This window comes from Epinephelus lanceolatus, chromosome 22, assembly GCF_041903045.1.
Source record: "Epinephelus lanceolatus isolate andai-2023 chromosome 22, ASM4190304v1, whole genome shotgun sequence".
NCBI lineage: Eukaryota > Metazoa > Chordata > Actinopteri > Perciformes > Serranidae > Epinephelus > Epinephelus lanceolatus.
The window spans coordinates 15,023,035-15,036,834 of record NC_135755.1 but is presented as its reverse complement, the minus strand read 5'-3'; the positions used below and the strand labels follow the sequence as shown (position 1 = coordinate 15,036,834).

The 13,800-nt window shown below is 41.9% G+C and overlaps 1 protein-coding gene across 2 annotated transcripts in view; it reads right to left on the bottom strand.

Moving 5' to 3' along the window:
* Positions 1–706: 706 nt before the first annotated feature.
* vax2 (ventral anterior homeobox 2) overlaps positions 707–13,800 on the bottom strand; it is a 37,928-nt gene continuing 24,834 nt past the window's right edge. For both annotated transcript variants that reach the window (XM_033651957.2, XM_033651958.2), the window contains one exon: positions 707–6,394. In XM_033651957.2, the coding sequence (XP_033507848.1) occupies positions 5,900–6,394 (495 nt within the window). In that variant the 3' untranslated portion in view covers positions 707–5,899. The remainder of the gene's footprint in view (positions 6,395–13,800) is intronic.

The window sequence follows — 13,800 nt, the reverse complement described above, 5'->3', positions numbered from 1 at the left end:
TGTGTCTCTTTGTGGTCATTTTGTGTCTCTCTGTAGTCATTTTATGTCTCTTTGCAGTCATGTTGTGTCTCTTTGTGGTCATTTTGTGTCTATTTGTAGTTATTTTGTGTGTATTTGTAGTCATTTGTGTCTCTTTGTAGTCATTTTGTGTCTCTTTGTTATTGTCTTGCCCCTTTTGGTAATTATTTTTTATCTCTTTGTTGTCATTTTGTGTGTCTTTGTAGTCACTTTGTGTTTCTTTGTTGTTTTCCTGCCTCTTTATTAGTTATTTTGGGGTCTTTTTTGGTTGTCTTGTCTCCTTTTGCAGTCATTTAGTCCCTCCTTAAGATAATTTTGCATCTCTTTGTCACTGTTTTGCCCTTTTTGTATCCATTTTCTGTCGCTGTTTGTCTTCCTTGTTCCCTTTTTTAGTTATTCTGTGTCTCTTGGAGGTAAATTTGTGCCTTTTTTGGTTGTTTTGTCTGTCTATGTTGTCATTTGGTGTCTCTTAAAGGTTTCTTTGTATCTATTTTTTCGTCTTTTCGAGCTGCTTTGTGGTCATTTTGAGTCTCTTTGTGGTCAATAAGTGTTAATTTGGGTGACATTTACAGGTGAAGAACACAGGGGCCCGAACACTTTGGACCCCTGGCCCTGTGCCTGGCAGGCCCATTCAGTGATCCATCCATGGCCTTGAAGCAGGTGAAGAAAACAGAACACAGGAGGCAAATTACATAGACATATATTTATATGCATATGAATAAAAATACATATACATATTGTACAATATCTTGGCTGAGCGTGAAAACAGCTCTATCAGCCCAGAAACAGAAGTAAGCCTCTTTAAATAAGTGCAAAATGTTAATGAGACAAAGAATTGTAAAGCATATATAAAGTCTTTTTTTTTTTCTGAATCTTCCGTCGCATTTTTGTTTTTCCTGTTAAAATCACATGGAGCGGACATGGAGATAACTTGTGCAAAGACCCATTTATATATATTCATATATAAATTTATATCTATGTACATAGAGTCTGTTCATCATAAGTAGTAGCTGGTGCCATTAGCTCGACATTAAGTTTTACTGCTTAAAGAAAAGAAGTTATGGCCTATGCAGGACCTTGGCTGTGCATAAAGAAAAAAAAAAATAAACCAAGCATATTTTAAAATAAAGGAACATTTCCACACAATCTCAAAGGGCTTCACCCATCAGAGAAACTCAGAGCCATGAGATGGTGGCAACCTAAACAAGTGCAAGATGTCAAAGATTGCACACAACGAAAGCAACACGTCCACTCTGCTGGAATGTGAAGAAACTGCCTGAAAAAGAAGTTTAAAGAAGAACTGAGGAAAAACAAAATAAAATAAAAAGAAAAGGCTTTGTTAAACTGATGCAAGGCTTTACAAAGCATCTGTTGAAGAGAAGTGGCATCTCACTTCTTTGACCGTCTCCTAGTAGCTGCTCCCGAGCAGCCTCGTCATGACTAAGCGTACAATACAGTAACTGCAGATTTACATTACAAAACACCACCGTACAGTGACAGAATATGGAGTCAAGTGCTGATTCCGAATGTCGAGGGAAGATGTGGAGCGTCAGATTTCTTTTGTAACCACCAAACCATAACAATCTATTTTCTAAAGGTCTCATATTCCTCTCCATGTCACTTAAAATTGGATCAATTAAGAACGTTTTTCAGCAGGTTCAGAGCTCATTCATCTAACATCTTGTTTAGCTCTAAATCATGCAACAAAAAATTAAATATTCCAGCAAAAAAACGGGGGAACAGAGACTTTGTTTTGCTCACGACACAGCAGGAAAACAACTTCTACCCTCTGGTGAGTGGGGGGGGGGGGGGTGAGCAGGGTTTGTGAAAGAGTACACCGGCCTTACATGAGAAGCAAGCCTCCTGACCTCTCAGCTCCATCTCTCTGCTTAATATTTGATGCCGCAGCGTGTGAATTATGGATGGTGCTTATAGAAAATAATACAGTGTTCAACAACAGCACAGGTACACCGCTGCAAAGAGCCATGAGTGGATGACAGGGGTTTTCCCGGCGCTGCTGGGGCCTGAACACAGCAACAACAAATCAGCTGCTACCAGCCGGCGCTACACAGGTGCAAAAAGGCCCGATGAGCCGCCAGACGGGGCGGGGGAGTTTTCATAGGCTGAGGTCAGAACCTTTCTATGCATTTATCTGCAGAGGGAAACATGTTTTAGACATAGCCTGGCCTTTACTCGTGAGCAGCTTTTTGTAAATTGATGTCACAGGAATGTCTTCTTAAAAAGATGTCGAGTCACCTTCAGCGAGCGTGAGAGAAAAGGAGCGGGAAAACGTATTAAACCTCACAATGAGAGGAAACCTGGGAATAAATAGACACCCGGTGAAATAAGATGCAGCGAATGGACGAGGATGGAAGTTATGAAAGGGGGCGAGAACTCTTGTGACACACACAGATTGAGGGCAAACTGTCGAGAATTGCAGCTTCTCGCAGGTGTGTTTTGATTTTCTTTGGACAACAGGGAAACCTGGACAAATGGAATTATACAGGGGAATACAACAGCTGATCTTTTTTATTTCTTCTGTCAGTCTGTCGTGTATGAATTTAACGTTCGTTGAAAAAGGTGCATCTCAAAGTGGGCTGATTTTGGATCTTGAGGTTAATTTGAGGTCAAATCGAGGGGCGTGGTCTCTAGAAAAATACCTTTCTAAGAATAAACCGACTCTAAACCCTGACTCTTACTAAAGCTGGGAGGTTTTTCAGTCTGCGTTCAATAAGGAGTTAACACGAGGAGATACAGGAGGAGGTACAAAAACCTACAAACGTAAAGTGCTTTCAATTCGGGGCAAGCTGAGGAAATGTTTTCATTGAAGACGGGCTGAAATCTAACAGGAGGGCGAGCCAAAAGTCATCCTAAAACATCAACAAGGGGGAAACATGGCGCAAACACAAATTTAAATTAAAACTAAATATAATCGAAAAGACGTGATGTGTGCATCTGAAGTCTGTGCACACAGAGAACGTTTCTTGTGTAAAAATAACAGAATTTTTGTGATTGTGGATATGACCTGATGAAACAGAACGTCTGATAGTTGTGATGTTGCTGTAAACCATGAAATGGGCAACTTCAAAATACGAAGAACATTGCTGGGGTAAACCATCCTGGTCCCACAGAAATACGGGAAATGACGACAACCTCTTAACACTACAATAAATGGTGGTTGTGTTGAAATTCAGTGCATGCTTCTACAATGGTTTGTATGATTTCTGACTAATTAGTGCCCCTTGAGTGACATTACGTACGTGGGTCAGATTTAGGAAAAGAAACATGGTGACAATGTACCTTAAAGTTACTCAAAGCTCACTTGGTTTCACACAGTCTTAACAGCTGTCTCCTGGGGAAAGTCATGTGTTTTGTAGCCCATCAAACACCCTCCATGGGGACTACTTCCTTCATCACTCCCATCAGTGCAAGTCAGTTAGCATCTTTTATCATGGCGGACACACGACCTCCCTGGTTCAAGGACGTCACGCACTGGGTGTTGGTTCATGTTACGACTCCATAGGTTGTATAAAGAGCACATACAGAGGAGGTCAGAGTGGTGGATGGGTCAACAAACGTAGGACTATCACCCAGGAGACCACTGTTTTCATTCTGTGTGGAACTAAAAGTCGTCTCGTACGTAACAGACGCAGATATCTTAAATGTCCAGTGTGTAAGAGTTAGGAAGATACAGTGGCATCTAGCGGCGAGGATTGCAGATTGCAACTAGCTGAAATTTCTCCAGGTTAGAATTCCGTCAGTGTTCATTGTTCAGGAGGTTTTCACCGGGAGCCAAATTATCCGCAGAGGTCTCTTCCTCTCAAAAACTAATGTACCTGGGGTCTCATTTATAGACACTGCATACGCACAAAACGAGGCCTGAAAGAGGCTTGATGGGAGAAACTTTGACCCATGCTTACAAACATTTTGCAGACAGGAAATTGCCGACACAGATGGTGAGGTGGAAGCCTGACTGTAGAAATTCTCGAATATTTTTTGGCACACACCATTACTGGCTTTTGTCCGTACAAACATTTTGATTATGGAACCTACACGTAGTTTTAAAAATGCAACGCCAGGTGATTAACACATGTAAACACACCGCATAAAGCAGTTTAAAACGTCTTTGTTTTTCTAACGCTGTTGTAGCGGAGTGGCTGCGAACTACAGAAGAAACATGGCGGTGCAACATGGCAATCTCTTTAGCAAGGACCTGCTCCCTATGTAGATATAAACAACTCTTTCTAAGGTAACGAAAACACGACAATACTTAATTTCAGGTGATTATACGCTAAGGAAAACATACTTCTTATATGCGATTTCTGCCTATACATCCTCCTAAAACCCTACACACTGGACTTTTTTACCAAAACATGATCTTTTTCTAAACCTAACCAAGTAGTTTTGGTGCCTAAACACAACCGTGCCGTCACTGTATAATTGTAACACAATACATGTCACCACCACGTCATGCGGTGTTCAGAGGTTGTGGTCATTTCACGTATTTCTGTGAGATCACAGCAGCAAATTCTACAGGTGTCATATCTCATTGTGACGTCACATATTCGTCCAAGACAATAATTATTATAGATTAATCTGCCAATTATTTTATGAATTAATCATTTAGTCTGTGAATTTTTTTACAACACGGCTGGGGGGATTTTCTGTCATATATGACAAAGAAAAACAGCAAATTCTCACTTTTTCTGAAAGCAGAATTTTTAGGGTATTTTTGCTGCAGACTAATGTTCTGTGGATAGACTTTTTAGTCAACTACTTGTCGCAGCTGTAGTCCCGACCACGCTGATAAACAAGATGCAAAACAGAAATCTCTGGATCAAGCATCGACTGTGACTAACTTAAAAAGCTGCTTCCATTTTCAGACTACACAAACTCAGCTCTGTGAATAAAAAAAAATGTTTAAACAAACTCGGCCAGATGTTTGAGTCTTATTAAACGAGTGTCTATTAGGCGTTTCAGTGAAGGAGAGACTTAAAAGTTAATCTGGGTTCAAAGGTCAAATTTCTAACTTGTTTCAGTGATTGGAGGACAGCTCCAAAGCCTAATCCATTAATGCTTTGGCAGAGTCTAACCAGCGTCTTCCTCTCTTGTTCTTTTATATTAAACTATCGGATCTAGATATGTGATTTTTGCACCATTTTGTCCAGATCCTACCACATTATTATTTCATACACAAACACAACCAAATAAAGAATTTACAAAAACTACTGCTGGACACCAAACAGACTGATATTAAAATGCTACAATTCTTTTTTTTTTTTTTTTTTCATTGTTTCTTCCATATCGTGATAGCACATTAACTAAAATCAAACATGGCCACTTGTACGGGAATATGTACTGAAATGTGTACAAACTGCTCTCTTTGAAATACCACTCTTCTCATTCAGACACTGATTCAGTCTGAACTATCCATGTCAAGTATTTTTTTTTTCCTGAACAGTAAATGAAGGCCTGTATAGAGAGAAAACCACACACACAAACTCACTGGACAAAAAGTGAAGAGTCACTTGAAACCACTGCGAAGAGAGTGGTGATAAAAACATCTGTCTGTCAGGGTTCACGCAACATACACACACACGGCATTTCTGCAAAAATTCACAAGTTTTGTTTTTTAATGTGGGAGAGTCTCCGTCACATCACGTCCTTTCCACCATTTTGTATCAGTGTGCTCAACAGTGCTGTGGCACAAAATGGTGCCACGAGGAACCTGGTCTCTTCCTTTTTCACATTTCTCATGGTGCAGGTCGCTTTCTTTCCCCGTCTGCTGAAGCTCAAGTGTCAAACAGGCGGCGGGGTGAACGACTGCGGAGACGCCCGACAAAGACAAGTCCCCTGATGTCCTTAAAGAGGGACGCATTACTTAAGAAACCGTCTTCTTCCCTCCCAGATCTGCCTCCTTCCTGTCCAGCCGCATGTACGGCTCAAAAGCTGAGGAACCGCAGCCGTAGGCGGACGTCAGTTCATGATGAGCGCCCCCCAGCAGCGGCATGGAGAAGCAGAGAGAGTGTGGCGGCGGCACGCCTAGCCGCGGTGAGGGCGGGGTGCCACCCAGGGAGGGCAGCGACAGCCCAAAAGTCCCCCCTGGTAGAGAGTTAGGAGGAGTGCCACTGCTGATTCCCGGAGAGGTGGAGGAGCCTCCACCTGGGCTGCTCAGCAGGGAGCCATTTGCTGGGTGTGGCGGCCCCAGGAGGGAGTTAGGAGGTGGGGCAGGGCCTGATAGGAGGCGGCCCTGCTCCAGGAGGCGCAGGATGTTGCAGGTGGCCAAGGACTCGTTTGAGGAGGAGGAGCGTTTGTCTGAATCCTTGGTGGTGTCCTTCTTCTGTTTGGTCCGGCGGTTTTGGAACCACACCTTGACCTGTAACGACCAGGAAGAAAGATTCACATCATCATTTTTATGAAACACATCGTAACCTGTGGTTACTGTTATGAAACAGTCATGGTGAGGGTTAGGCAACAGAACTACTTGGTTAAGTTTAACGTAATGTGACGGTAATACGTGTCTTTACTAACGTCAGTGGATGACGACCATACATGAATTGCCTAACGTTAAGTTTAAACATAACTCAGTCTCACTCCTGACTCGTCAAACACTAACACTTGGCCAGTGGCCCACTGGCATCAGACACCGACACAAAGAGACACCCTTTAGTGGTGTTATGAGATGTATTTAGTGGTGACACGGTGGTGCAGTGGTTAGCATTGTCGCTTCACAGCAAGAGGGTTCCTGGTTTGAAACCTGGGTTGGGAGGTTTGAACCTCGCAGTGGGGAGTTTTTCTGTGCTGATCTTGCATGGTCTCTTCGTGTCAGTGTGGGTTTTCTCTGGGTACTCCAGCTTCCTCCCATAATCCATTGCTGAAACCTAAACAAGCAACCCTACTCTGCGTTCAGAGTTTATCCTGAACAAGATTGTCTGCGTTTAAGGAGTGGAAACTGGTAAAAATGGGAGCTGATTTTGAACAGAGATGATGAGCGTATATTGACTCACTGTTCCTGAACATCCAAAAGTGATAAAGGACGGTCCACTAACCAACGCTGGCATCTGACAAGTTGGGAATGAGGACATGTTAAACCATTGCTGGCTTTTGGTTTCACACTGGACACAAACTGTGGTCTACCGGATGAAAGTCTGGTTTTGTTTGACCTGTCCACCTCTCGCCCTATGGGGACTTTCTTGCTCTTTATACAATGCCAGTTGCTCTTGGCATCAAGTATTGCCGATGGGTTTACACTGGAGTTAGCTGAATGTCCGAAGTGTGTCATAAAGATGCTACAGCCAGCTTGATTTTTGTGTTGATGATTACTTACTTACTTTTGAACTGTTTTATATTTTTACGTGAACCCTGGCTACAAAAAAATTGCCCTTGGGAAAAAATAACCTTCAACCTTGACCCTAAAGGGTGCCTTCAGCGTTGATATCACACACTGAGGGCGTGACAAAGCAGCGATATTTGAGTGGCTATAAGGGCTAGAAAACTTTACATATTGCCATCATGGAGCAGCCTCAAAACGAGAAGTTTTAAATGTTTTTACATCATAAAAATCACGACATCCTTCTGATTTTGTGCCAGTTTTGAGAAAGTGTGTGTTTATATTGAACCACAAAGCTTCTCCTGCTAAAAGAGATTCATAACTCATGAACTAGACTTCTTCTTTTAACATTATAACCTGCACAGATCACTGATGTTTCACTAATGCTAACGCATCCTGACATTATCCCCTTCACATGCCCAAAAGTTGATAGTTTGCACAGGCTGCACACACGTGTTACTGACTTCTCTGTGACCTCTGCTTGATGCATATCTGTGCTTGTAGCATGCTCTGTGAGCTCACGGTTGCAAGCAGTGAGAGCACGCAACACCTTCGCAGTAAACCGGTCATACACGCATAAATCCGTGCAGAACAAGCAGAGATGCTGTAATCCCTTGGCACCAGCCATTGGATCAACTCTGTTGTGTTTCTCCTCATATTTGATCACATTTGGTCCCGTGCACTTTATCTCCTCTCACACTTCAGGGGCTACAAATGCACATATGGGGACAGGCAATGATATCAAAGCTTTACAGCAGAGTGGGAATATCATCAGTCACAATACACACTGAAATAGAAAGATACTCAAGTGTGTGTGCAAACGTCTAAATATAGCCCAGAAAATGTGGAACAGAAGTGTGTAAATGCACCACAAATCAAGCTGTACTGGTCTACAGGAAAATTAAAGTGACATGTTAAAAGACAAAAAAGTCCTAATCTGCACCATCGTCCTCTCTCACGGCAGCAAAACTTCAGAGTTTCACCACAAGAGCCATCACGCCACCCGCAGCAGCTTGAAGAAAAGCTCGGTGAACTCTGCCTGTCCTCGCTCGCCGTGTTTAATTGATGGAGTGCAGCGTAGCTTTAATGTATAGCGTGTGGAAAAGTCGGGGCTGGGTGAGATGTTGATTGGAGGGCACGGTGGGGTCACAGGAGATCGCTGCACGGAGAGCCACCTCTGAGAGAAATCACACACATGAAAAATGTATACGATCCTGACCGAGTTTCACTACAGACTCTACTGCGTCCCCCGCTGTGTGGCATGCAGGCTGCAGGGTAATACTTCAGTGTGCTCAAACTGACGTTGAAATATTGGTGCTCTGCTGTTCAGCTTAAATTTGATGATAAAGGCATTGAAGTCACTCACAAAATGAGGTCAGAAACTGGGGGAAAACTGAGGGAAAACTTTTGCTATCGCCCTCAAGCTGTGATGATTCTATATACTGAGTAGAAACCATCAAACTTGATGCTTAACTTTGCAGTCCAGCACAGATACACAAGCTGCTGTGCATGTGTGCAAGGCCCTACTTGTGGCAAAGCCTACTCACCAGTTAAGCAGCCAATTTGTCATTTTTTTTGCTATTTTATGTGGGTTTTTAAGTATTGTAAGATTAATAAGTGAATGCATGACGAGTTGATCCTGCAATTGAGTCATTCTTACTAACAACAGCGCTGCAACCAATGATTTTCATCGTTTCCATTGTCAACAAAATGATAAAATAGCTTGAAAAAAGTCTGAAAGCTCAAAGATTTTAAGTCGGGATGACTTCATATGATATGCAAACTTTTCTCCACCACCACTTCTAGCTTATATCAGCAGAAGAACAAACATTAATTGTGTCAACCGGGGTTTTCATAAAAGGACACTGTACTGTTCCATTGAGGAAAGGTGCTTTTAGCCAGTCGGCCTGGTCTGTAAGAGGTTCAGTAGAATGGGATGTAATTCCAGTTCATATCAGAAAACCTATAGCTCTTTCAGTAATCAATTTATAAATACACATATAAGCACTAAACTCTTTTCTGTTGCTGCTAATAATGTGCCCTGCTGGTGTTGTAATGTGTCTCTACTGCCTCTAATGCTTTTAAAAATTGTATATCCTTTTATACTGCATCAACTTTGCCTCATGTTTTAGCACTGAATCACACATTTGATGATCATTACTTTCTTGTGACTAAAAACCATGTTAAAATCATTTCTTGTTGATGTTTAAAGAAGTCTTTTAAACTGTAAGTAAACTTAACTAAACTAAACTAATGTCTGCAAATATCTTGATTTGTTGTACCAAAATTAAAATGTTTAATTTATAATTATATAACACAGATAAAAGCAGCAAATCAACATATTTCGTAGCTGGAATCAGTGAATTTTAGATACTTTTTTAATCAGAAATAACTTTTATATTAAATATTATCATCTGAGCTTCTGATTCGTCATGTCCCTCTTGTTTTTACTTTCTTCTTTTGTCTTTTACAACTGTTTTTGCTTTCTTTTGTGTATATGAATATTGTTTGTGTCACATGTTCTTTGTTTGTTGTTTTCTTTTATTTATGATGTGTAATAGTGTTAATTTGTTTATCTGTTCAAAATGGGGTGGGAGATGTCAACTGTAACACTAAACCTTTCTCTCTGAATGGAAAAATCTAAATAAAGTCCATAAGAAAAGAAAACAAAGGAAACTAAATAAGTATTAAAGCAGTTTCTTTGCTGAAAACTAGAAAGTTTTGTTGTGATGTTGAGTAAATGTGGAGAAGTCCATCCAACTTTTCTTTATGTTCAAACCAATTATCATTTAATTCAATCTGCCAGTGAAGACAGAAAAAACAGCTCAAAAAGACTGACAAAAGCATAAAGTTTATGTTTGTTTCAATAGAAATCAGCTGAACAGACGACTGTGTCACACCAGGAAACAAACATGTTTACCTCTCCTCTTCATCCACTCATCCTCACCTTTCCACAACGCAAATTTACCCAACACTACATTGAAAGTTATTTAGGCTCAGGACAGACTCGCGATTTTTCGTGGAAACCCTGTAATCTAATCCCTGATCAGTGGGGACTGACGACAGCGGACGACTTAAAAAGGAAACTCCTGTAACAGCAGAAATGCATAAGCCTGTGAAGGGTCGGTGGCTCCATTAATAAAAAGTTCCATAATCTTTTGTTCACTGCACAACAGACAAACAACAAACACAAATAAAGGGACGCTGTATTAAGCCTGTGTGAAGGTACTGTACCAACACAGCACACACACATTCAGAGGTCACATGTGGTCGGAACACGCGACAGTCTCACACACACACACACACACACACACACACACACAACCACACATTCACAGTGAGCGGACCTCTCACATGACCCCGTTTATCACTCAGACCCACTGCCCTGTGAGTGGACCCTCTAGTGTCTTAACTTCAAACAATCATCAGACACAATGTTGGTGAGTTCCTATAGTTTCATCTCAGCCTGCACCTAAATTAGGGTTAAACTAATACTACAAAGCACTGACTTCTAGTATACTTACGCAGCTAAATCAGAGGTGTTGGTCCACTATCTCCTTGTAACATATGGTGTCTTTATATGCTACAAGACATATCACGTGTGAATTAAGCAGTGCCCCCATGGATCTCCAGTTTACAAACAAGTCTCAAAAACACAAATTCAGAAAGCCAAGGTTTCGTAAGCCTAAGGAGTCAATCCTGAAACACTACAGCCAAATGAGGGGCATCTGAGGGGAAGCAGGTGTAGCTACATATCGATATTTACAAGTTAAGTTTCACTTTCACTTCAACTTGTCATGGCCGGCAATCAGGAGCAAGGTTTATCTAAAATAAGCAATAGATAATTAGTTGTTTGATAATGCACTCAAGCTAAGGGCTCATGTTATCTATTAACAAGCAGTGCTTTGTGTGTTTGATAAGCAGAATTGAGCAGCTGAGGGGCATACTATCTGTGCTGGACATCTCATTCTCACCCCAACCTCATCACTTAAACGCTTGGTCGAGGACTTTCCACATCAACATATGTGTAAGGTACCCTGGGTGTGTTGGTTGTTGATGTTCTGGGACGCTGTGTCAACTTCAGCCTGTTACAGGCACTGTCTTCTTTCAAAATACACTTCTGTTTACACAGGAAATGTAACGTTTACATCCAGTTTTTTTTTCAAAATAAATGCACTACAGCAACACACGCACGTGATTATGTTTAGCCAACACAAGCATATGGTTGGTTAAAGAAAAAAAGAACAGGGTTTGGCTTTACAGTCTTATAGGAAGGGAACACTGGCCTCCTGTGTGATAGTCAGTGGTTGTTGGACCTATTCACCACACCTCCCACCGACCTTACTCGGACTTCCGCCCCCTTAACTTATGTTGTTTGTCCCATCGCATTAACGGCAACCAGCTGCGTATCATGACAACGTGAATGGCGGCTTTTTTCGTCTAAAATCACTGACCAAGTGCAGGTATTCAGCAACTTCGAAGTGAGACTGTGTTGTGTTGGAACACCTGCATTCACTTTTTGTCTGAAATCCTCTGTTTTAGTGTCTGTTTCTTTTAACCCACTACCCCCCTTTCCAAGCATCTCTGTACTGTACCATACTAATGGAGAATAGTGGGACTTTCTACTGTGTAAAACACAACCAGACATGTTCCAGCAGGAAAACAATCCACTGCAGTGAAAAAATCAACAACATCAGTAAGATCATGTTCCCTGGCGTTAGCATGTAGCTACATGTAGCAGTGTTCTTGCAACCAGGGAATAACTGTAATAAAGTAAAGCGGCACTTTCCGCAGTGACAAAATCCCCAATAAAAGCTTCTCAACACAGCCCGACATGTTCGAGCAGGAAAATGATCCAAAATCAGGGAAATATTCACAACATCAGCAACCAAGTTTGCAGGTTTCCTTGACGTTAGCATGTAGCTAAATGTAGCCGTGTATGTAATATAAAGAATCGTCTTGTCTTGAAAGTAGACAAAAAATGTTGGAAACAGAGTATTCAGATTAGTCTGAAGCCTGAGGCTCACAGGGATTACTTTTATGTATGTTTACCTCATAATTTGAAACTTTAACCACATTTAGTATGAACTTCCAACATACGTAACCTTATATACATGACGGAAAGTAGGGAAAAATAATAGGTCCTATTTAAGTTCAGGGAAAGATCAAAGTAATGGCAAATAAATGCTAAGTGTTAAGCAACTAAAACACGTGGTTAAAGTGGCTACAGATAATTCAAAAAAGACAAATGTTGATAACAGGCTTTGACTGGATGCAAACTGCGATCTCCTGCATGAGAACTTTCAGCCTTGCTACATGTAGGGAACTATTTCCAGCATCGGCACTAGATGCTCCCCACTGACTCCTCCATTCTCCTTTAGCCTATAGCGTGTCAGCACAGCACCTTCGTGCAGTTGGCACCAGTTTATCTCCTAAAACACCGTAATGAAGGAGCCTAATTGGGTGGCATAGGTTATAGGACAAATATAGCCGTGGTAGTGTGGAGGTGATCAGGCTGGCTGGTGATAACTACAGTATCACTGCACTCTAAAGGCTCAACAGGCAGCTGGGGCAAGTGAGATCATAGTTTCAACTACTGACCACGACACAAATAATAGGATCGGAGATGATCCACCAGCTCAGAGAGGAATACTGACGCCAGCAAGAGGCACAGAGGGAGGGAGAGATGGAGATAAGAGGGGAGGTGGAGGGGGGCGGAAAAAGCAGCAGAAATGATCTCTGTGTCATTGCTTCTATATTTCTTCCTCGTTAGCTCACATACCGCCTCTCCAAAATCTCTCTCTGTGTTTTACTCATGCGCCACTGCCTGCCAAACACCCACATCCCTTTAAAAGCTTTCACTACAGATGAAACTCCCAACCAATCCCTTTCCTTTATCCCCGTGCTGTGGGTGTGGCTGTCCACTGTTCACATCACAGTCCTCCGATCCATTGCTGGGGGAGAAAGGGAAAAAAAAAAAAAAAAAAAACTCGCTGGTGTTTTATAGGGATTTTATTAGAGGGGGGAAATCATGAGAAGAGAAGAAAGCAAAGCTGCCTTTAGTACATCTACACTATTGGATGTAAATCCTTTTTAATGGGATCCAGGGTTCAGAGCTAGGGCAGAGATTACCAAGGGAGATCTGGATCTGGCGTGACCTGCATTTGCCCGGGCCTCGCCCTCTGCACTCCACTCTGCACTCTGGCCTGCTGGGGCTAGGTCGGGGCACGGGTAGAGTCCGGGTGAGGGGGTTAGGACTGAGGTGAGGGTGGCCAAACTAAGATACTCACATTCCTAACTAATGTCATGTAATTGAGGTTTTAGGTCAAGTACATCTTGAACAGTGATTGTCCTCCTCTCACAGACTTTTTGCTGTTGATTTAATGACAAGAAAACTGCTGCCATCTCAGGAAGAGTCTGGTATTATTCTGTATTTTCCTTCCTGGCAAACA